The 25,619-nt window shown below is 42.8% G+C and overlaps 1 protein-coding gene across 1 annotated transcript; it reads right to left on the reverse strand.

The window, feature by feature from the left end:
* Nucleotides 1-788: 788 nt before the first annotated feature.
* lmo1 (LIM domain only 1) lies at nt 789-23,907 on the reverse strand. Its single transcript, XM_040165433.2, has 4 exons — nt 22,874-23,907; nt 8,519-8,732; nt 2,688-2,813; nt 789-1,550 (listed from the first exon to the last, which is right to left on the reverse strand). The coding sequence occupies exons 1-4, from the start codon at nt 22,893-22,895 to the stop codon at nt 1,445-1,447; spliced, it is 468 nt and encodes a 155-aa protein (XP_040021367.1). The 5' UTR covers nt 22,896-23,907; the 3' UTR covers nt 789-1,444.
* Between the last annotated feature and the right edge of the window lie 1,712 nt (nt 23,908-25,619).

Raw genomic sequence — 25,619 nt, forward strand, 5'->3', positions numbered from 1 at the left:
ACTCTCCATTGTTTCACCATGTAACAAACTTGTCAGTTAAACGGTTTGTTCGTAGCACCATGTCAACAATAGTCACATACAATGGTAGTGACAGTTTACACATTCACTAGAAATGCATTAAGAACGTTATCAGGGTATTGATCTACAGTGAAATAAATGCCCCTATATCCACTGTGTATCCCTGTATAAATGATATGCAGAGTGGTTGGTAAGCAGAATGCAGCATATTTTTGTCACCCTGGAGATCTACACCTTTCTTATATGGTCTCAGTCTATTAAAGTAAATCTGATCTGATGTGTGAATTTCCTGGAAGAATTAAAAAGTACTCATTGAGCTGCTTAATATTTGTGGCTCTTCATATTATATAGTAATATATATTATACTACATACTACTCTATATTGTGTTGTCTGCTTACCCAGTACAAGTTGAGGGGTTAACATAATTACCAAAGCCATTGGCATCACTTGAACAATCAGGTGAGAGTCTGACAGGGCCAAGTATATTGTTTGCTTTTGGTATATGTATCATAAATAACCTCATCAATTAAAACTGACAGCTCCATTAACTTGAGGCTTCTGTGATGAGTACTTTTTTAATACAGCAAGTTTGAAACTGACTCCAACTCAATGAGCATTTATTTTCTCTCTAATTTATTTGCTGTTGCATTTCATTTCCTGGCGAATTCACCCTGATAATCAGATTGCAATTAGTGAGGCATGAATCACAGGGAGCTGCTCAGCTTAACTCACTCACTTTCATCACACCTGCACGCTCACAACAACACGGTTTGGAGAAGCATTCTTTTATTCCAAGTAAATGTCTTATGTAGTTCATTTTAAACAGCATTTCTAATTCAGAATTCTGTAAAATGTAATAAAACTTGTTTTTCGTTGCATCATGTTTTAAAGAAATACTTCAAATACATTTTCTCCTGCAAAGCATTTTTTTTTTTTCAACATTGTTGTTTTCGGAGACATAATTACATATCAACACATGGGCCGACTTCCTCCGGCAACTTTGATTTTGGTACAAGAGAAAAAAAAAACTCACCTTGAACATTTAAGAATCTTTAATTCACACTAGTAATAAAATTGCATTACATTTCATAAAATAAATGTTCCAGTTTATATATACAGAGAAAACAGACTGTACATACCCTCCAAAGAACCATTTCTAAAAGGAAAAAGAAACCAACCGGAAACAAATTTCACAAAACAAACAAGCAGGCACAACTGTACATCAAAATTTGTAACTGCTCAGTGTTGGGGTGTGGGAGGGGTGAAAAGTTGAACATTTACAATAGAGTCCTTAGGGACTGATAAAGGGGTCTTAAAAAGTATTGCAGGCAAGCAGACATACGCTTGTCTCTTTTTCCAAGTGCAGCAGAAGATCCATCTGGTGTGTAAAGCGTGGAGCCGATTGTTGCCGCTACGAGGTTCCGACTACTGAACCTGTGTCTCGAAGCTCCCGTTCAGCTGGCCCTCCTCATAGTCCATTTGACACAAAATCATGTTGTTTTTTAGGAAAAACTTGTCCCCCACGCAAAACCTGAGAGAACAACAAACAAAGGCAGAGCCGCTGTTAAAAACACAAAGATGATTACCGTTCGCATTATGACAGCGTGGTGTTTGCGTATTGACCGCGGTGACTCTGCTCTGGCGGTGAAGATGCTACATTTAAGATCAGCAGGCAGTGATGACGCCGTTTGCGTGCACGCGTTAAAACGGCAACATTTCAACGAAAGCCGGCATGAGTACTGGCTCCTAAACCCGCTCCTCGGCCGTAGGGTTAGATTTTACAAAACCAGTTTGGTTCCAGTGCTCCGCAATGTTCGTTCCTCTCTGAAATCTCAGTGTCAATTGAGGAAGAAAAACAACCCGTACTGATGTTCTTCTCTGTGCTGCTGTGTGTGTGTGTGTGTGTGTGTGTCACAGTGGAGACAGCCCCATAATGTGACTGAAGGGGAGTGAAGATAAGAATATAGCAAAGCGTAGCTTAGCTCCAGTAATGAGCCAGGCTGGTAAAACAGTCACGGCCGTGGCGATGCGCTGCCAGATGAGACCTGGCTACATGTCTGCCAGCTGAGAAGAGAGACTGCAGTCATAATTCCCTTATAGCAGGTGTTCACTATGGTAACTGAATCTGGCCTGCAGAAGGTTAATGGGCTTGTGCTGTGTGGAGGAACAGGGTCACAGGCATGCAAAGGATGCTCTGCTTGCAGAGTGGTGCCATTACCGACAGTATATTAATGGGAAAAAGCAATATTTGGGTATGTCATATTCTCTGTGTATTATCACATGGGCTTTGTGCTCACTCCATTTAGATCGTATTGCCAGGAAATAACCATTTCACACCTGTATAGGTCCGTGCTCTCTTATGCAGCGACACACCTCTGGAGGACTTTCTATTTGTACCTCCTATACGTCCTCAAAAAAAAGAACAAGAGCTAATTCTGCAGCTCCCCGGCTTGAAAGATTTACAGATTTAGCCACAAACAAACCGCTGGAGTGTGTCACAATCTGAAATAATTAGCAATGCATCACACAGAAAGCAATCTGCAACTTCTCTACCTAGAATTGTCAAGTGATCTGACAAAAAAAAGCTTCTAACATTTAAGCTATTGGCCATTTCAACAGTTCATGTTTTATTTCTTTTTAAAGGCGACGTAATGATCCCCATTCTTACCTCTGGTTACAAAGCTGACAGGCAAAACAGTCCAAATGGTAAACATTATCTCTGGCTCTCATCACCATTTCAAAAGCTGGGATCAGTTTACTGCAGGCTGCACAGTTCCCCGTCGTACCAAAGAGCCTGAAAGACAGAGAGCACAGGCAGCGGTTAACACACCTCCCTTTTACCTCAATGCAATCAAAGAGTATACAAAAACGCTCTGACAGCAAGAACAATAGAGTCGAATGCGGCAAATGAAAAGAAAAAAAATAGGGCAAAATCTTAATACGTTGAATGCACAAATATTTCCTGGCACCCAGTTGGTATTTTTGTTAATTAGAGTTACAAACATCGATCTTAATTCCGGGCTAATGATCTAATTAAAACAATCACATGGTTTTAATCTTCTTCTTCTTCAAAGACCCCCCCTCCCCTCCCTCCCCCTCTGCATTACAAAAAGCACGAAAACAAGTCTGAAACAAACAATTTAAATTGTTGAAAGTTATCTTCTTTCATAGCTAAACTACCTAATGAGGCTTTTCTCCAACCGAAGCCAGCTGGATCTCCGCACAGGAGGCTACGTTCTATAATGTAGTTCAAAAGATTTCTGTTCCAAGGATTCAGGCTCAATCTCTTTCTCCATCTCCCTCTTTCATTCCGAGAGGCACCCGAGACACTGATGGAAGATGTTACCTTGAAGAGTTAACTAAATGTTTCACAGTGAACCAACTCGTTAACTTCAACCTCGCGGTGGCTTGTTTGGGCCTTTTTAGGAGCCAGATGATAAAGGGCACAAACGGAGCAAGGAGGCACTGGTGTAGACCTCTTTTCTCCTCAAAGCAAAGGAACCTCCGATGCTTTCCCAGTCCGATTTACATTTTCATTTTCCAAGCGCCTGCCCCTATGTTTAATGTGGAGATTCTGAGGCACAGATAGATTTATATATTCTGCAGGAAGAGAAGAAGCGCTTCGCAGCTTTGCGAGAGGGGATAAGGCAACAGCAGATTGCTGCTCCAACAGTATGTTAAACACGTTTTTCCCAAAACTTGTAGTGCTCAGACAGCGGCGTCACAGTGCTGATATTCTGCCGTGTTTATGCTGGTCCCATTCAGTGGCTTTCACCCTGTTAAAGAAAACGTCTACCCAGCAGCCCTGCTTCTAATTAGAGGCCAGTGCCCCAGAGGAGCGGGAGAGACAGAAACCGAGGGAGAAAGGCTGTTATGTTCCATGAGAGGGATTCACGCGGTGTTTAACAGAGACGTTCTTGCAACTGGTTTTCCACGTTTGAAAAATGATAGTTTTGCCCTTTTCTGCAGATCTCGGTGCAGATCCGCCAAATGCCCAAACATCAGTGTTACCGTGCTCCTTGTTTCCATTAAAGTAAGTACGTTTTTCTGGTAGCTTTAATTTCTAGATTTGTAACACAATTAAGGTCTAATTATTTTCCCCGTTGGATACAACTGTCTCACACCTCCTGTGTCATCGTGACCGTCCAGGGGCTCCGGTTCAGGTCTTTAGACTGGACTGAAGGGCCACACGGTGATGTCATTCTCCCTCCCTCTGGGGGGGCCGAGGCTATACGAGGGCCCGGGAAGCCACTAATGCACACACCTGTAAAAGCTCACAGGATCATTCTAACCCTTCTCTCACGCTGCCCGCTCGGCCGCGTCCACGGTGCCGACGTGATACGTGCAGGTTGTGAAAACAGCTGGTGGGGAAGCCCCAGCTTGCCGCCGACACCAAGTTCTACCTTCAATCAAAGCCGTGTGTGACTCCCGAGGCTGCTTTTCACCTTTCAGCTGCATTTTGTATTGTCTACAAACCAATGATTCCAGTTTGCTGTTCCCATATGCAGCCCCAGCTAATGTCAATGTGTTGCATTTTCACCTGACTAGTCTAGAAAAACTGAATATTTTGATTGACTTGCAGAAGTCAAAATGTTTAAAGGGCTGTCACAATACAAATATTACAACCAAAAATATGCATATCTTACAAAATCCACACCCAATCTGATTAGGGGTGTAATCAACACCCTGCAATGAGGCATAAACACAGTGCAGATGGGATTCTTCAACTATACCCGGGCCCTTAATTTGTCCTGAGGATGTTATCTTTAGAAAATAGCCAGTGGTGCTATTTAGTGAGAGACGAGTATTCATCTAATAGCAGGGAAAGCCCTCGCACCTTTCAGGTAGACGCAGAGTAAAAATGAAGTGCCGGGACCGCGTCATGTTCTCTTAACTGATGCTGAGTCCACCTGACAGACTTCAGATCATGACGAGATAAACTCCTTCCGTGCTAAACCAACGTCCTTATCTGCTTTGTGATTTACTATCACAGGCAGAAATGTGGTACAGCTTCCTTCTTCACCATAACATTAAGAGTTGGAGTGTAAGAAAGTTTCCCACTCACTGAGTTCTTCTGCCAGCTATTGATGTTTCTGGTTTTTAGCGTGGTATCAACATATGGCTTAATTGGGCTCCTTGTGGTAAGAAGAGATTACAGCCTGAGAGAACTGTTCAAACACTTTGCACTCTTCTCAGTGCTCCTAGTTGAACCAGTGCTACAGCAATCTCATGAGTAATAGCTGAAGCGGAGCTGCATGTAGCTGCAAATGAATGTTTCACACCGAAACGTGGCTGAGATTAAAACTTAAAGGGATAACGGTACCTTCATACATTGTGGATTACCTTTAAATAGCATTCATTTAATTTACAATAGTTTCTGTTTTGACTATCTTCTGCAGAATGCCCATGTATCGTTCCAACACACGCCCTGGAGGATTGCAGTGGCTCATGCATTTCCATTTCCGTGGTCATTTGGATGAAATAAATTAAAATTCACAAAAGGAGAGTAACAAAAAAATCAACATACATTTTTAGGATTTTTATACAAACAGAGCATGAATGTTGAGTTTCTGGAAAATAAATCTGGTTCTGTGCTGCTAGTAATACACTTAGCCAAGTGTTGGAAGTCGATCAACTGCATTGCAACAGTTTGAAGCACATCTTTTAAAATGGATGTTTCTGTTGTTTACTTGAACGCATTAGAGGGTCTTACGTGCTGATTGTGGTTGCTTCGCACAACGTGTTTATAATAAGTGTTTAATGTACAAGAGATTTTAAATAACTAAAATACTTGGAATTACAAGGTCACAATGGGATTCATCATTGTTGAAGCTTGTATCTGATGATGTGCATAATGTATATTGTGTAACTTCATAATTGCATTAGATTCTTAGTGGGAATTTCTATAAAAATGTAAAACTAATTCATTTGAATAGCCCATTCCACGATCTATGAGGAATCAATATGATTTTACATGCATTGTGTGCAAACATGTATCGCTCCCTAATCACCGCTTCAACTGCAGAAATATTTAGTTGCCCAAAATGTTTCTTTGTGTGCTTGTGTGGGTTGTTGGGAGAAGAGTTTGATGTCAAAGATGTAAAGAAGCTTCTGTTAGTGAGTCATTACAATCTCTCTTCAACTTGCTGCTTTGACTTCAAGCCCTTTAAGCATCATCTGTCTTTCTGTTTTGCCTCCCTCCGATTGAGCTGCGGCTCTCAAAGTTTTCCAGATCTTCTCTGAGCTCTTTGAGACTTCCCGGCCTGCACGGAGCTGGTCGGATTTCATAAAAGAGAAATCTGTTAATGCATGCATGCATGTTCTGACCTTCTCAAAGAGTTGCGTCTTTTTGAAAGCGTAAACCTTTCGTTTTGGATTGAATTCTTCAGAGAGGGAGAGCAACTGTTTCTACCTACTATAATAGTAAGGAGAGGAACGATTTGAAAAACAGTCACATCCAGATGGGGCTATCATCTTCTTCCTTCTATTTCACCGTTTTGCGGATAACTTATAATTTTCATTATCTTGAAAACGTTTTCCTCTTAGAGTTAATTATACCCCATTTTGATAAGTGGATGACTATTATGTCCTCTCTAATATATGAAATAGAGGATTAAATGATTTCAGGCTTCAAGTCCTGATGATCACACCATGACTAGATTGTCAACCCTCTGGTGAAGTCGTGCGATCCCGGGCCCTAGACATAAAGGAAACGCCTAATTAATCTATTATTCTCATTTATAATGAAACAGTGTGGCCAAGTAGATAAAGAAAAGAACTTGATACCGGGAAAGTGAAAGAAACTGAAAGTTTTTCTATTGCTGCAGTGGTTTGGAGGACAGGGGAGGGTGCTGCTTAAGGTATACACAAGGTATTGTGGGCTTGTGTGTGTTGAAGTGTAAGATTCAGGAAAGCGTGAATGTATTCAATAAGCTGCTGATTGAGAGCCAGTGAAGGACAATCGCAGATGGCGCTCCTATAATAATTAATGTAAGCATGGCAGGCATCCAAACCCGGGGAAATAACCAAAGTGTGTTTGATCCATCGGCTTGTCTTTAATGAAGTGCGGGAGGCTAATTCAGTGCACACATTTACTTTCATTACTGCAGGTAAGCGGAGCCTCCGTCTCACTATGCAGAAAAGATGAAATGAAAAGGAAACTATTGCCGAATGACTTTATCAACTACTGTCAAATACTGTGGTGGCTAAAAACTGCCTGTTCTCTGTACGCAAGGCAAGGTTTTTTAATTTGTTCCATAATAGAATTCATCTCAAGCATCTCTAGCCATTAAGCACTCTGCATTTGTCGCAGGCTGAAGAGCAGGCGAGTGGGATGGATTTCATTAGGCAATCCGGGGCAACAGCGGAGCACCGAAAGCTCTCTCCTCACCTTTCCTTTTTATTCTTATTTTAGTATTCCTAACTCTTGATTCCATATGTCGTTCTTAGTTTTTCATCCCGTCTCTGACCTGCACATCTTGCCGATCTAATGTGCGAGAAAGCTTTTGCTTCTCCCTTCACAGTGCCAGTGAGGCACTTATTGCTCGGGGGTTGGGATTGCTGTCCTTTCAGCAGATGTGTTCTACCAAGTGAAACTCTGAGCTTCATCATTTTTGCCTTCTCTTGATCATTTTCCCATTTATTATTACCTCATCTGCACCATCTGCCCCCCTCCGGGGGTAACATCAGGTCTTAGTGGACCTCTCACTGCATCTTAAAAGCATTAAGTGTGGGTGGGGACTGATGGATGGTAATGGCCTATCTCAACATAACGTCCCTAAGCACCTCTCAAGTAGGCCGCGGGCTTCGTCCAGGTCACATGAGGGGCTGAGACGTAGGTAAAATGTCACGAGATCCACGAGTAAGGTGGGGGAGAAGAAGTTGATTAAGGTCCTCTTGGGTTTGGATACAAGATCATGGCTGCTGCTGTTTGTCAGTTAGAATAATGAGCTGATACAGACCTCGTTGGTAGCAATAGGCTGGAGGTACCATTGAGGGAGCGAGGAGACAAGTAGTCAGAAGAAATGTGAGGAAAGGGGGCGTGAGGCAGCAGGATAGAGGGTATTAAAAGGGGGGCGCTGGGGTACCGGCATCTCTAAGTCGGCCCCTGGAGGATTCCCTGAGAGATAAATGGTAGAATCTCATTGGGAATGTGACTTAACGCCCAGGAAATGGTCATGTTTAATTTAACTAGCAGATGGCAGGGGCATCTGAAGGGGGGGGGTATACAGAGCCAGTGACACTGGTGAAGCAACAAGCCTGGAGGATTCTCACAGTCTGCAGCTCGGGTACAAGGAATCTTTGAATGATTAAGATTTTAGCCGTGTTTCTGTGGAATGGAAGCCACGGACGACGACGACGACACAGCGAGAAGCAAACGGTACCAGCAGGCAAAGAGAAAACCACCTTTGTGATTCTTTCATGTCACACAGCTCTTGCAATGGCATGGCATTTGTGTTTGTTGTGAGGTGGAGAGGGGTGATGGTGTGTCTCGCTTGCCTCAGGTAGTCCCGGCGACAGAGGATGAGGTTGGCTTTCGTGTAGAGGGTGGAGCCCACCTCCCCCAAGCGGCAGTCACAGCAGGCACATTTGAGACAGTCCTCATGCCAGTATTTGTCCAGGGCCTTGAGCAGGTAGCGGTCTTTAATCTTGCGATTGCAGCCGGCACACCCCTTCTGTTTCCCTTTGGGCTGGACGGAGAGCATCGGCACACCTGTAGTGATAAGGAGACAAACAGCCATGAGTGATTTACGGCCCGGGAACACAAGTGACTTTTTATGTTCTCTTTTTGATAAGCTGGCTGCTCCTCCGGGCGCCTGAGCCTGGCCTCGCGCACGGCCGCAGCGCACGGCCTACCTGCTTCATATGCATTAAAGGGAAACATTCGTCCATGTAGATAGGCGCACAGGTCACATTTGGACCACAAAGCCCGGACTAAAATGATCCCTTGCAGCAGGTTTCTGAGGAAGGAGCCCGTCTGAAAACACACGGTGTTTATTTAGTTTAGCGTGGTATTTACAGGGAGCGGTGTAGTACGTTAGTTACCTGCCATTTCATCAAAGACCATTTCACTCAGCTGTCTACAGCTGTAAAAGCTCCTCATGGGCTTTGTTTGGTATAGATTAACATTAACCTTTTAAAAAGCCTCTGACCACAAAAACGTTGCTACCAGACCCCAGTGAGATATGTTATGGCCTAAGTGCCTTTTAGCATACACTCACTCTCCGTGTTCTACACGCACACACAAAAACACACGCACACGCAAACCACAGACAGACACACAATGTTCCCTACTCAGAGCATTACTGCCTTACCTCCTTTTACACTTATCTGTACTCATGTGTCCGCAACGGGCAAGCCTAAGTTACCAAACTCGCAAATTGCCCTGCTGTCACGCAGGTCCCCTTTAAGCGCGCCTCTTAGCCTCCTAAAGGACAAATAAAGTCCATTTAATAACAGCACTAAACACTAATAGTCTATGTGTGGTTGACATTTGTGTTTGGACTAAAAGCCCCCCTCAGGCCACTGCTGGTACGGAGGCAGGGGCGCGCAGCTCCCCTCTGCAGCACTAACAGGTCTGCCACAGCTGAAAGCACAAGACAACAGCTCTTAAGACACTCTCTCACACACTGAGCTATTGATCCATCTAAAAGAACACACAGTGGACGCCACTTGCCACTCTACTTTCAAAACACATTTCTCTCTCTCTTAACAAAAAAGAAGGAAACCAGACACTCTGCATCACGGGGGGTTAGGTCAGCATTTTGTATGTGTGGGCATGTATAAAGGCCCTTTTTAAAGACCTGTTATATTGGGTTTTATATGAAATATCACTGTTTAATCGTTGCACTTTAGAGATGTGCACAGGTAGGTCTTCATTTTCATTTCATTTGCGGGACAGGATGCGAAAATGAAACAACAGTGTTGTTAAGTATGAATGGGGTTCATTTCGTAGTTTGAGCTGCCATTTTCAAATAACTTGATGTATGAACGTGATAAACCCAACCTCAGCTGGTAACCAAGGACTGTTTCATCCTCAACAGTTTTTGTCTGCTGACCCTCTCGAGTTTTTGTCTTATACCACTTTAAAATACGGCTTCGGAATAGAAAAGCACATTTGTTCTCTGCCTCTCTGTCACTCACTCACATGTGCACTTACAAACTACACTATTGCATCCAGATTGGCTCGGCAGTCGTTGGCCGTCCACACATCAATAATGCTATGAATGTAATACAATTAGAATTTCCCCTTTTTATAAAAAGAGGTGAAAGAAATAGCAAAGCTTGTTAGTTAAATGTATGGTTTTTGGTTTATATGTCAGTTGGTGCTCTGGTAGTGTTGAGCTGCCTTACTTCTTTATCAGCAGTGGAAAGCAGAGGCTAATTGGTCCGGTGCTGATGTTGGGAGCCATCAATTAGTGCTGTACCTGCCCTCCAGCTTCCTCAACCCCCCCCACACTCCAAAAACAACCCCTTGAAGCCGGCGCATTAGGATCACAAAACCTGCTATAAATACCAATGTTCAGTATAAATGAAGCTAAAAAGCTTCAAATTCAAGCCACACTGGTTAAAGGTGGACTCTTCTACCTGCATTTCATGGCTTGTTAGGGGAGCTCTGTGCAGGTATGCCTGACAGACTTCTACAGAACTAAAAACAGTCCTAATGAGGAGAGGAGGAATGTGTGTATGTGTGCGTGCCTCACAGCTTGTAGAAAGACAAAGAAAGGAGTTGATGCAATTCTCTCGGGGATCACAAAATTCTTTAATTTTCCTTTTATGACACCTAATTAGTTATTCTACTCAAAATCTTTGCTTTAAATAAGATAACTAATTATACAAAAAGGTCGCTCCTCCACCTCCAGAGAACTACTCCTAATTGGTTGAGACCATCAACCACCACATACTCCTTAAACATATCACGTGTGTGTTTTACATCACGTTTGAAAAGGCCAAAGCTTAACCTATGCTGGAATTACCGCATGCTGCCCATCCCCTCTATTGGATGTTTAAAAGCCTGTTCTGCATCATCAAAGTGAAACCATTGTTTTCAGCGTTTCTGACTCTCGCATCTTTACGCATGTGTCCTGGTCCTTCAGTCCTTCTGCCATTTAAGAGAGATGCCTCAATGGAGGAATACGTATAATGTCTGCCGGGAAACCAGTCTGCACATTCAACTGATGCCTCCTCCTGGAAGCCGTTCCATGGGAAGAAACGCAAGTTTGACGTCTTCCACCGGAGCAGCTTCTGGAAAACGGCTTCAAAAGTTGTGTAGCAAGCACTAGATCCAACCTACGAAACAAAGAGCAGTAACAGGAAAGAGAAAAGTGTGTAAAGTAAATGTCTTTTCAATTCCCTTAATGCCACAAGACATTTTCTTGCACCTGTCACCACTCACGGCGCTATGTGAAACTGTGGAGTAGAACAGAGCCTCCCATGCTCGCCACCTCCCAGAAAGAAAAAGCTGCATTATGAAAGGAAGCAGCAGACTAGGAGGCAGCCTCCACTTAATCCAATCCATTTAACCGATACAAGTGCCACTGACCTTCCAGTGTCATTTGATGTCACCAAAAGCATGCCTCTCCACATCACAATTCATTCTCCAACAAGGGACGCATTTTACCCCTCAAAGTGGAGAGACGGCACTTGCCCTGCCAAATATTCTTCCTAAGAGGGAATTTAATTTGCCATTAGTACTGTGTGTAAAGGCCTGTCATCTTTCTCTTCTACAATCCATCTACTTACTTTGAGATTGTATCTTTCAAGGATTTGTACAGTTAGTTTTTCTCACCCCAAGCGGTCTGTCAGAGCATTTTCTATTATGAAGATAGCATCCCATTTCCATATTACCCCATTTACACTTCCGTTTTTTACAGCTATCAAAGAGTCGCGTCAGTCCTCTAACCTTTTTGATATATATTTAAGGATTGAAAGGAAAGTAAACTGTTTAGTGCAACAAAAGAAATGTTTTAAATTCTTCAAATAAGATTGCCACATGCCCTCAGATTGGACAGGAGGGCGTGAAAAGAAAGATTTGCCCACGTTCTAAAATTACCACTAAAATATCCACAATAGGTTCATTGTTTTTATCAACCTAGATTGGTTTCAAAAATTAGATCTTTTACATCAGTCTGAGTTTTGAAGAATTAACTATTACCTGGTTTAACAATTATATGTCCACACTTTTAGGTCATACAAAGCCCTGCAGACTGATAACTGGATCAAGCAAAGGAGTAATCACTGTAACAGGCCTCCAGGATTAACACATTACTTTTGATGCACCACATGGTCTACTAACATCTTTCTTCGCTCAATCGCTCTTCTCTTACGTATTTTTACGGTGTATATAGGACTGTAATTAGCAACTGTTGATGAATCTGCCAATTATTTTCTGGGTTCACTGATTATTTGCTTTGTTAACAAGTGAATATGTGTCATGGTACGCCCCACCAGTCATACATGTTCCCCTCGGGAGCGGCTGCTGGGTAACGTACGGTGTTGTCTTTAGATTACTCGTCTTGTCAACAAAACAAAAGAAGGATATTCAATTTACAAGTATATGAATCAGAGCAAAGCATTAGGTAGACAATTAATTTCTTTAAAAATGGCATATAATTGCCTACAATTTTCCATTATTCTTCACCACACAATCCCACTGGAACAGCTGTTCTTACAGGAATCGTCCTTAATGGCCAAAAGGGACAGTTGATTCTTTGTTTTCTTTTGTAGTTTGATCAATTAAAAGCACTGGTGCCCTGGTGTGATGCAGACTTTGCTGGTTCATGGGGCGGTAAAGGCTCTTGAGAGAAACACTCGGCCTTCCTGACACATGGGGTGGGAGGTGGGCTTTCAGGGTAGTAGGAGCTGGCCCTGGGTGGGCCTCCTCTCAGGGGCCCCTATAATTCCAACTCCCAGCTGCAGAGAATAAGCCAGCAGCATGGTGCATGCACAGACAGGGAAGCTCAGGGAAATGAGATACTATATTACCAAGTGATCGCATTTAGCCGAAACAGGTGTTATTATCGCCATCGCTGATTCATGGCACTCCTGCACAAGCAGATATAAATAGCCGATGATGTATGTACAGAAGTTACCGTGCCACTCAATGTCTACCTTGCATTACTGAATGAATCATCTAAATACACCTCAAAGCTAAATTCAATTAAACGGTAATATATATAATTACAGGGAGAGCAATAACAATGGAAAATCAAACATTTTGTGTTGGCACAGTGTTCCCAAAATGCTCACATCTGCAGTGGAGAAACTGCACGGGCTGATTTAAACCTCACTCATTTACTTCTCACTAACCCCAGTAAATGCCAAATAAAAATGATCCCTAGGCCAACGTGTTTGCCGCTAAGGTTAATGGGGAATCTCATGCAGATGTCGTGCCATTGTGCGCATGAATCAGCCCCTTTCATTTTGCTCCCGTCATTGCCGTAATTGAGCCCTTAGACGCGTTTCCCTATTGCCAAGACAAAACACAAGACATCTGCTAATGGCGTCAGCTGGAATACACATGCCAGTTGAAAGCAGACTGATGAGTGTATTCTCAAAGATGAACAAAATAAACACCAGTGATTCATTGTGCGAACCATGTATCTATCCTTAGTTGGAAACATTTGGAGGAAGAAAAGTGAAATATATGCATGAACACGCACGCACGGGGGAGAAGCACACGCTCTCTCTCTCTCAAATGAGTTGGTTTCTTACAAGGCCCATGTCAATATTACCCTTCATACTGGCCGTGTTCTTTTGCTCATAGTTTGCTGTGGCAGCCTTCTATGTTACTGTACGGCTACGCTACATTTCCAGATGGTTGTGTATGAATGCCGGGGTCTGTGAGGTGATTTCTGGGACTGTATGCATGCTATGATTATGACATAATTAACACCCACAGTAAGTGGGAGAGCGAGCAGACACGGCTGGTGCGGATGAGGAGGGGACTGTTCATTAACAAGATGCACTCTCTCAAACTTTGCCGCTTGCTGTGGCTAATAAGCCCCGGTGAAACGGAGCCCAGCCGTCCCTTGCATTGACCCTGGCGCTGCCCAGGATAAGGGAGGGTTTTGTCTCCTGGAATAATTGCTCTTTTCACATGTTACAAGTGTCCTGACCCCCACGGTCGGCAGCCACTTTCCCAACCATAATTACTCCTGATCCGCTCCAAATGAGTCAGCCGCATTAGGGCTGCAATAACACTGGCCCAGCTTCAAGCGCGGCATGGGGAGTCTCAGCAGAGCAGCCTGGAACAGGACTGCCTTTTCTCCCAGCCCACGGTCATTTCCATCACGTCAGAGGTGCATTTCTTACACTTGAAGTCAGCACGAAGGCCCTGGGCTCTTTTCTGAGGCTTACAGAAGGCATTGTTAGCTCCTGGTGCTCACTCCTCACTGTGGTTTGGCACCAGACTCCATCCCAATTAACGGAAAACTTCATTAGGGTGTTTTTCCACACTCTTCAGCACCCCTATTATTTTTAATTTATTCACATGGGGTTAATTAAAAGAAATGTATCAGAGAGATTTGCAACAGCTTTCTAATTAAATTCGTTGCAGCTTTTTTTTTTTTTTTTTTAAAGCCATGAAACTGGCAGAGTTTCTAAATTATTACAGAAGGCAACTTGTTCCAACACTTAGTTGCTCAGTAGTAGGGTGAGATTAGAGCTCTGCAAGGTAAGCTGTCAACAACAGAGACAGAGTGAGAGAGGGAGCGATGAGGTTTGAGAAATGAGAGTGAGGGAGAAAGATGAATGAAGAAGAAAAAACGTGGGGGGGTTTTCATGCCAGGTTACCCCAAATAAACCCATGAGAGCCCTTAAAGAGGAAGGAGTGTCGTAGGGTTGGGCTTTGTCGGCTGCTGCTCTGAGCTGTTTAGTTCTCGAAACCTGCCATTTAACAATTTTTCATGTGCAAGCTGTCAATAGCGGAGATTTTCAATCCTCATGAAGGAGGATCGTTTTTCTTCCAATAGTGTGAGATTGACTAAAGTAAAAACCCATGTATCTCCAAAGTATATACTTTGAAACATACATACATGAGGTAATCTTATCTGCCACTGTGATTCCTGACAAAAAAAGCCTCGAGAAAATCAAATGGTTACACCTGTCACAGCCACCTTCCGCCATCCGGAACAGAATAATGCACAAACACTCTTAGTCCACATTAAAAATGCATTCAGAGAGGAATAAATGCAGCCCTCTAAAGTTTGTCACTCATGAGGTCAGGAAGTGATGTAAAAAAAAAATCCTCCCCACTCCCCAGCAATTACTGCACACTTATTATTTCAAAGGATATGCCAGGAGACAGGTGTGCCATTTAGGGTCCTCAGTGTGTCGAAAAATTGAAGGGAAGGAGGAACGCCATACTGTGGTGCACTGTGAGAGGCTCTTTAATCTTGAATAATGCAAATTCCCCACAGGGGGCAGTTATTTGGCAGCACTGGCCTCTAATGTCATTCAAGCACCTACTCCCACACCTGATGGGGTAAGTAATGAGGGAGGCTGGTTGGGTACAGTTTAGGGGAGAGATCTTAATGAAGATTGGGTGGATGGTAAACTACGGATCTCATGCATCTCGGCGTTTCCTAAATCCCCCCAAACAAGGAACATTGTAGATGACGCTTGGTGTTTCATTTTGATTTTTGTTATTTTCCTTTTGACACTTTAATATTATCTAATAATATAAAGGCTACTTTTAAGAATGCAGGCGTTTCATTCCTAAAGAAGTTATTCTTGTTTCTGGCTTGAATCAACTGACCTAATGATAAAACATTATTTAAGTGTGATTGGAAAGAATCTGGTCCAAGGTCTTGGGAACAAGTTTCAGTTAATGTTGGCTTTAGTTGGAATGTCTGTCAATTGCCTATGTATTTGTAGCTGCAATCAGTGTAGTTAAGCACTGATTAAATCAGCAACTTCAATATCCAAAACCTAATCTACTAGCTTCAAGAGAGAAAGGACTATCACCCTTTAATCACAGTCTTTAATTAGCTATTTAAGATGTTATTTACTGAAGGTCATTCAACAAGAGATTGGTTCTCTGCAAGTTGTCTCTTATTTAAGAAAAGGGACCCCAGACGTTTGTATTTACCAACTAGATGGCCATAATATCTTATAGTGTATTTTTATGGGTTCTTCTGTCAAAATAACTCTTGGGACACCTTCATAAATATATGTGGTATTTTATTTTTGCAAACATATCCAACTAAAGGTAAATTTAAATTGAATTAGAACTACAAATTGTATTTGAAAGTGAGGGAAAACAGAGGGACTGCCAGTGATAGGAGTACCGAATACCAGGTACAACTTATGTTTTAACTCAAATGTCATTGTAGTGATTAGTGTTTTTATCCAACGGCTCGAAACTTGCATTACCTGAAGAAGGAAAATGGATCAGAAATGAAAAAAGCTCTTTGTATCTGTGTCTGAGAAGCAACAAATACCAGACAGCTCGAACCAAAGCTACTTTTGACGCGAAACTCACTATTTACAGCAGGGGTCTCAAACTCGCGGCCCGCGGGCCAATTGCGGCCCTCGGGACGATATTTTGTGGCCCCATCCTTAATATGAAAGTGTAATGTTAGTGCGGCCCGCAAGTTTTATACTGTAACCCCACTGTCAGCTGCTGTGTGGGACATGTTATGATGTTCTGGTTTCCTACTGTGTGCTTGTCCAGTGAACGTGGCATGCATGTGACTGACATGGGGGGCGGGTCGTGTGTGTCGGCCGAGGTGCAGAGAGCAGGAGGGTGAAATTCAGTTTCCTGCCCTCTTTCGCGCAGGTGATCATGTGACTAACCGTTAGCATCGCTCGTTTAATAAAGTTTTCCTTTACGACTCACACTAACAACACATGAAGCATCTGACGTCACCGACGAGCGTCTCCGTCCATTACTACGCAGCTTCGATTCACGTAACTTCACGTTTGGCTATAAAGGAATTCCACGGTCACATGACCTTAGGTCTCCCCCGCTGAGTTAAAGGAGGACTAGTGTTGTAGTCTCATTCGGACCGATCCCCCAGGGTGGGGTTCAATGACTGCTTTTGAAAGTGAGTGTTAAGTTGTGTTATTGTCGACCATGCCGTTCGGACGCTAGTCTGGCCCGCGTTCGGTTGAAGTGGGCTGCATCTGGCCCGCAGCTGATTTGAGTTTGAGACCCCTGATTTACAGTGAAACAAAAACTAAAGTGTAAGAGCCCCACTAGCGGCCCCTAGAGGCTGTACGGAACCTTACATCCACAAGAGCAAAGTGTTTTACTGACCAATCAACACTGTCATCCTCAGAGCAACACACTCACACAGGCGGGGCCAAAACAAACGGACAATACCCAACAACAACAACGACAACAACGACAATCAGGGCTTTGTCAAATTCCTGTGTGCTGCGTGCACCATAGAGAACAGAGCAGGGGGGTATTCCAGAAAGGAGGTTTAACAAACTCTGAGTCTATCCCTGATCTCTGAGTTGACTTACTCTGAGTTTTCACATAACCCGCTTTCTGGAATACCCCCCAGGTTGGTTCTTATGGCTGAACTCTGTCATTGCTATAGTGCAGTGTTGTATAACTTACAGAATATCAGTGCAAACCAATCAACACCTAATTTAAATAAAACTAAGGGCAGGATAGTGAAAACTGTTAACTTGGCTCACTTAACATGTTTTCCTTTAATTGGGTTATTCCATGACAAGTTGATGAGGCAATTCTATATCTGAAATAATAACATATTTTACACGTCTACAGCCCGAAATACAGCGCAGTAGAGCTACCTATTCCAATCAGAACCAACATTCACAGCTAGACCTTCAAATCGCACTCATTACAACAGTATCAATAGTACGTAACAAACTGTTCACTCAATCGTTATTTTCCCCAAAAGTACTGACAAGTGTATTTTAAATTTGTAAAATATGAAAATATATATTCCATATATGTGCTTGTGTATATGTATATACATATTCCTGATGAGGAATCTGCTGAATCTCATTTTAAGATTTGTTATAATTCTAGATTGGTTTCAGATCCAAGAAACCATTAGAAGACATCAGTGAAATTATGAGTTCACAAATTAATAATGCACATTACAATGAAATAAATATATAAACAAAAAATACAACATTCCGGTTTCTACTAGGTCCAAAACCCTTTTAAATATGATAATAATAATCCTTTATATAATATTTGTTTAAATTCCCCTGATGCTTAACCGTACAAAGTGCTCACATTGCCTTGGAGTGTCACAGGTGACATTGACACCGCGGGTAGAATATAAAAGCTTCTCTTCTATTTTGACACTTGCACTCAGCTGCCAGAGAACTATAGCTGATGACGTCTGTAGCTGTAGTTTTGACGTCTGCTCATCACAATAACTCCGCTTCCAGAGAGGAAAGTGTGAGCTTTACAAAACTCACCCAAATGCCAAAAATTTAGAACAGAGAGCCCGCAATATGTAGACAGGTGAAAACGTAACTTTACGGCGGAGAAACTGAGGTTTTGCAGCAAGTGAGCGTGTGTTTATAAAGCCGTCAATTGTTTTGTTCCCCGTCATCAACATTAGTGTAGTCAAAAGCTTTGAGTCAGCTTTATATAATTTATACGCATATATGGTGGGTCAATGTCACTAAAGCTGGATTACATGTTGTCAATGTATAAAGCATTATTCATCAACTCCACTATGCACAAGGTCATTTGGGGTTTATTCTTTGTACACAAGAATTGCTTTGCACCTGTACAACAACAACAATATTACTTCTGTGCGTGTCTGCATTTGTCTCAGAGCTCGCGATAAACCGCTGGGTTTCTCCAAGGTGGTTTCAAAGGGGGTTGAAAGTAACCATTCATCTCAACTTGTCAGCACATTCATTGCTTTTGTAAAAGGTTTCATTGTAACATTTGGACTGATGTGTGTATGCCTTTGTGGCTCTCAGTTTCTTATTTGTTCATATAATGTTCAATTTGGCATCTCTATTTCTGCAACCTCCACTGATCTCACGGGCAACTCTGCAAGACACTAGTAATTATTTGTGATACGGAGAAAATAATAATATTAAAGAAGGAATAAAAGAGTCCACCTATGGATGACACAACGGGGAACGTCCGTTTCCTGTGATACATGTGAATCAGATCTTGGTGTTCTAATTTGAGGGATAACATGGCTGTGGCCTCTGGCAATGATGCAAGGGATGCTCTTACAGCTCAAAAGTGCATAATTGAGTTTGTCTGCCACACTGATGAGTGCAGCCATTTACATCAAAGGCGGCTGGGCGCGCTTGCTAACACGTGTCTGTTAAGACTCAATTCAGTACCTTTTGTATCCCACTAAGATTATAGAATAAACACCCGAAGCACTGGTAGATGCGAAATGATCAGGACTAACATTGATCTACATGTTTTGAGGTGACGAACCATATAGTCTTCAGTGAAGAATTCTGCATTTATGGTAATAGAAATAGATTAGACGCCGTTGATAACTTACGACCAATAAATGGTATAAATATTGTAATTAATGAGCAGAACTTTGGTATAATACACTGAAAGAGCAAACCATGTTGCATGTCAACGCATAATTCTGTAGATAATGTAATTCTAACATTCGTATCAGGATCCCTCGGGTTTGTTTTAGTATACTTTCTTCTGCTGTTTTGCTAATAAAAAAGGATATTTTTGTTCATTCAATTGTACACAGGTTACACTCAATACTGTTTGAAATCCCCCCTCACCCCCCCCCCCCTTTTTTCTTACAATCTATGTGCCTGACAAAATTGGATAAGTACTGCAAAGGCAATGCAGGTGCCTGTAATACAGCTTTTGAAAAGAAAATATAGCGACTTGAAAAATATCAAATGAAGCAATGTATTTGTAATATTATTCAGGGCCCAGAGCACAAAAAACAGACGTAATTTCAATATTTGAATTGGGCAAGTTTAATTTTGCAGCAAGAGCAAACCAATAAGCTGAGAAAATGGCACATACAGGGGAGTAAATTGCATTCCTTTGGAGAAGAGAAAAGACTTAAGGAACATATAAAAGTAATCTCCAACTGGAAATTAGAAATCAACCCTCAGAAACCAAATAACAGAAAAGAAATATGACCGTCCACTTTCTAAATCAATATAGCATCGCTAGCAGACAGCATTACCATGGTAACGCTGGTAAAGAATGAAGCAATTCTTATTATTTCAAAATAAAAATTGGAGCCCGAAGCCCAAGTTTTATTACAGCAGTCGACAGATCACCGGTCTGTATTCATTTGAAGCGTTGCTTTTCAATCATATGCTTTATGAATGTACAAATTTCACTGGACGGGATGATAACAGGATCATAAATTGACAAGCAAAGGTAACTCGAAATGCATCAGCAGCCGGGGGATAATTCTTCTGTTCAGGTCTACTGTTGTTGTGTTAATGTTCAGCAAAATTATGCCTTGGGCGTGGACCCACTTGCTTCTACTGCAGTTACTACTGTACGAAGGAGAGAAAAATGGGAAAGTTGCCTTTTGCTCTAAAATTGGAACCGTCGTATCACAAGGTGAAATATAATGTTGATACAGAATCTATACGTGTGTTGCTACTCATTAGCTATGACTTGCATATTGTTTTTTTTCCCCACAAAGCCGCGTCTGTATTACGTTTACAGTCCTCCTCCGTGCTCTCTGCCTCAGTAGCAGACAGTGTATATTATAAGCTAAAGAGGGCATCATCTGAGAGTATGGTGATACGTTTACCATACGCATGTAACTGATGATAATATGTGTAGTTACTTGAAACATGAAGCCAAATATAAGAAAGATTTGATCAACTGACGGCAGTAGTTATCGCATGTTATGTCAAGCTTTTTAATAGATGCAGCAGGGAAATACTTTAGGCAGAGTGTCTCAAAGTAAATAATATAAGGGGTCACGGAGCGTAAGTTGATTTCTGGTTAATGCTCTGTTTGCAGACATTGTTGCAGACTTTTCAGAAGGAAGTCAGAGTTCAATACCAATTTGGAGCATTACTCTGCTACCGACCAGAATGGCAGGCTTTAAACACAAGACCAGATACACTGAAGATCTATTTTATGAGCCATGGACGGATGGAAATATGGACACTTAACAGCACGCACGAACACACAAAGGCATAATAGTGACTCAGTCAAGAGAAACAGGCAGTAATCACACACATACACCCATGTGGCCACCCTAAACACCGACCCACACTTCCCTCTCGACATAAGCACACATTTATTTTTGCAGGCACTAAGTGGATACATTAGACAAGAAGGTTGAATTGACAAGCCTATAACTTTAGAGCCAATAAACGCTAAGAGGCTCCACAATGAAAGAGACCAGATCCGAGCATCTCTGTTGACAACCTAGCCGAATTGCTGGAGCTGCTGGTCGGGCCCAGCAAATAAAGGGTGAAGCTTTTAGGCAATGAGCAGCAGGTGATCTCAGCTTTTCTGCAAGTCCTAATGCTCCTAAAAGCCACTCTCCCTGGTTCTGTAATTGGGCATCAGTAGTTAATGTAGTATTGACTGCATTACATGCTCCTGTGCATCCTTTCCCACTAATGCCATTTGCATCACCTTGTACATTTACCATATTGCTTAGCCAATAACTGTTAAAAGCAATCTGAATCATGAATCATATAAGGAACTTTTAGCTAGACAGACATCCAAAGGAGACAATTTACAGTTGAGTTAATTTGGGTACATTTGCCGCACTACATGGATTCAGCCAGACAGACTAATTTATGTCTCTGCCGCAGTTCTTTTATTGGTTTTTAGATGTGTAAGTGAAAGGATGCTCTGCTATGAGATATGAAATATCAATTTTCAAATACAAATTCAGGGTCACAAATGCATCCATTACTTTTAGAACAGGAGGAGCCATTGGGGAAGTAAAATGTGCAAAAGGTTTGTGGAGGCTGTCATTGTGCATTTCAGCAGGTAGTCAACAAAACAATCCTAAAAATACTCCTTATTCAAAGAAAAACATCAGAAAATGACTTCATTTCAGACCACATGAAGCCTCCGCAACTAATTATAGCACATTATCATCTTGTTGCATACACATATTTAAATGCATAAGCACTGAGCACAGTTTAGACCTCAATGTGATACACGCACTGCACATCTCAACATCAGTTCTATCCAAAATGGGACACCATTAGAGCAGAGTTTGATTTAAATTTAAATTAATTAAATTGCCTCACCCATTAACCTAAATACATTGAAATAGATAAGTAATGCGAGCGGGCCTATTTGGATGGAAAGCGAGTGAACGCCGCGCGGTGCTATCCATAATTTGCAATCAAGTTAAAAGCACTCCGCTGTCATCTCCCATCCCGCGGTGATGTCAAAGGCTGCCTCGCTAACTTCACAGACGCGAAAAGCACTTAAGAGGAGGGAAAAGAAAAGAGGAGCCACATGCACTGCAGCGTCTGTTGGGTATCCTCAAACTCTGGGGTTACGCGTCAAAAAAACGCACCAGACGAATATCCGCTCTAAAATACACATGCAACTCTTCCCCCAGAACTAAACAGCAGTTTGGCACTTGGGGAGGGGGGGAAGGAGGAGGAGGAGGAGGGGGGGCTGTTTGCGTGATAAGTGCAAAACCTTAACTTCGTTGCACAGAGAGCCGCCTCTGCGTTCGGACCAGGGGGGGAAAAAAACCCGGAGCCCGACGCGGCTGCACCGGGCGGAAAAGCTCGCGCGCAGCGGAGGTCGCGGGTGAGACACGCGGGAGGCACTTCACGCGTAACAAAAACACTAATAACGTCAGTAGTTGTGCCCCCGCACCTACACCACCTCCTCCACCTCCTCCCCGTGTTGCTGCCCGGGGTCCAGCGTATCCTGCGGCCGGAGACGTTACTCACCCTCTTCCTTGTCCAACACCATCGTCCTGGGGAACGAGGAGTCCTTCCCCGGGCGATCCGTCCTCGGCTCCAGCGGGCTGCACCGCTCGGTTCCCCTCAAGCTTCTCCTGGAAAATGTGTTGTTGTTGTTGTTGTGTGTGTTTGTTTTTGTTAAACCCGCGCGGTTGACTAACGTTACTAGACTACGCCTCGATAGACCAAAAAAAAAAAAAAAAAAAAAAACCTGGAAAGATGAATTGCCGTCTGCCCGTTTATTCTTTCTCCTCCTATCAATAATAATTCGGACACGGAATACGGCGAGATACGCGGAGAGATGCTCCTATCCGGACTGAACCGCGAGGCAAATAAACCGCGATCACACAGCGTTGGTCGCTCTTGATAAATTCCATGCGAATAAAAAAAAAAGGCAAAACAATGAAAAGCGATATAAATCTAGAGTCGCCTCTCTGTGACTCGGGAAACGCGGACGGATCAGGACGCTCGGACCGAACGGCTTCTGCTTCGCTGCTAATATTCTCCCCCTCTCGCTCTCGTTTGCTCCGAGACGGCAACTATATTCAAACAAATCCAATTGCAAATCTGACAACTGCTAAAAGCGAACTCACGCCGCCTCCCTGCCGGTGTGTGTGCCGCGCTCGCCTCGGCTGCTGCTGAATAAATGCGCGCAGTTTCCACAGAGCCTCGGATTCCCCTGTTAATTAAATCAATTCATTATGCTCAGATCTGATTAGCAGCCCTTCCCCCCTCTTTGAATCAATTATTCAATACACAAACATAATTGCTTGTGCCAGAGGTGTCTAAGTATTAGCTTATTTAACTCCAAGGACACTAATTACCCCTAGGGCAAGGGAACTTTTCTCATTAATTCTGACAAAACACAAAAGCACAGCTAAGGGAAAGTGCGTGCGTGCGTGCGTGCGTGCGGGTGTGTGTGTGTGTGCGTGCAAGTGCGTGGAATCTGCCTGACAGTCTGAACGTGCGTGATAAAGCAGGAGGGAGCGCGCATGCACGTCAGGTTGTATTGATGCACGTGTGCACGGACGCGGGTGCGCGTATGTCAGAGAGAGAGAGAGAGAGAGAGAGAGAGAGAGAGGGATGCTGCCCCATTGGTGCCTGGTACAGTTTGGAGTAAACACTAAATGCTCTCATTGTTTTTCTTACTTTTCCCCCCTGCAGAATTTAATAGAAATAACATCTAATTGTGGTCTACTTAGCAGTTAATTAGTGTCCAGACACAGTTATCATACTAGCAGATAAACAGTCGTTTCAAAAGAGACCGCACAACAGATGGGCTGCGTTTTTTGATTAGTGGGTAGATAGAAGGTTCAGTTTCGGATCTGGTAATATAATTGTTGCGTGTTATTGCCAAGATGAAAGTGTTGCTGTTTCATGGTGGAGCCTTAAATAGCACCACTTTCACTTGCCCTGCGGAGACTGTTAACCAATTAAGGGTGAGATCCAACAAAGATTAGCCATTTAGCAGAGTGGAGTGGAGTGTAGCTACAATAATGCTAGTCCGTCAGCAGCCGGCAGGCTGTCTGTGGCGTGAGCTGCTCAGCCTGTCCTTGCCTTCTGTTATATTTTGCACCACGCGGATATTATCATTACCTACTCTCTTTTCAAATAACAATACGTATGAATACAATAAGTATTGTTGTAATACTTGCTATCAATCAATTTGATATCAAAGAGAATATAGTCTTGTCCATCCATTTTGAGTCAAAGCATTTTGCCCCATTTTAATAGCTTCTTTAATCGGAGTACTACATATGGACCTCACGTGCTTTTCCATTTGATAATTATCTTTACCTGAATTTGAAATAACTTTTTCATAGACCCCACTAATGTGATCATGCGCCACAAATCTAAGGTATAAAGCTGACGGTACATAGCCCTTAGGGATCATTCCAGTTCTCAAGGCAGCATGCTGTGGTGAGATTGGGTTGGCCCTGAAATCAATGGCCCCATCCAGTTCTGTCCAGCGTCCTGGCTGACATGCTTGACTTTTCATCTCCACGGTCACATGGATTGATGACTTATGACCGAGAATGTATGTTTGCTGACCTCTGGCAAAGTGACTGGCACATAATTAATCCAATCACACAGAAAACTGGAAATGAAAGAGGAATGAATGGTTCAGTATCATCGAGGCTTGACTTCAAATAACCATTTGACATTTGAATGTGGGGAAAAAAAACCTCTATATATAGAAAGACCGTTCAGTGAAAAAATGGTGTGTAATAACGGATGGAGCCGTGAATTTGCTACAATTACCTCACTCAATACCTCAGTTTTTCGAGTCTATACATGTTCTACAGAATCACGTTGAGGGACTTTCATGTACCAGCTTCACTGGTATTTGATCCTTATATGGTCAAGTGGAGTAGCTGAGGAGACCATGTGTCTCCGTTCCACTGAGACAGACCGGATGTGAAGGCCTGGACAGGTTGAAGAGTGCCTCTCAATCAAGCTTCTCATCAATATAAATTACCAGATTACCTTTGAGTAAAGACACAACATTGTGTGCGCCTGTGATACGTGGCTCATGTATGCCACGGCGTACTCTTCAGCCCCTCTTACGGCGTCTTGGGTACAGACCCTTTCCCACTTCTACATCCAACAGGGAGGTCACTACATACTACAAACATGCCCCTGAGTGGGCCTCTCTGAAACACAGTTAATTAAAATTCATTTCTGAGCATGCATTAGCCATGCCCATCTATTTATGGGCAGCTCTCAAATGCAG

This window comes from Gasterosteus aculeatus, chromosome 12, assembly GCF_964276395.1.
Source record: "Gasterosteus aculeatus chromosome 12, fGasAcu3.hap1.1, whole genome shotgun sequence".
In the NCBI taxonomy this organism is placed as follows: Eukaryota; Metazoa; Chordata; class Actinopteri; order Perciformes; family Gasterosteidae; genus Gasterosteus; species Gasterosteus aculeatus.

Bases quoted from the DNA above. Each gene is read 5' to 3' on its own strand.
- lmo1 (XM_040165433.2), bottom strand. From the start codon at position 22,895: ATGGTGTTGGACAAGGAAGAGG. The intron at 8,733-22,873 runs GTGAGTAACGTC...TTATCACTACAG, and splicing joins GGTGTTGGACAAGGAAGAGG to GTGTGCCGATGCTCTCCGTC. The intron at 1,551-2,687 runs GTAAGAATGGGG...TTGTTCTCTCAG, and splicing joins TGTCAGCTTTGTAACCAGAG to GTTTTGCGTGGGGGACAAGT.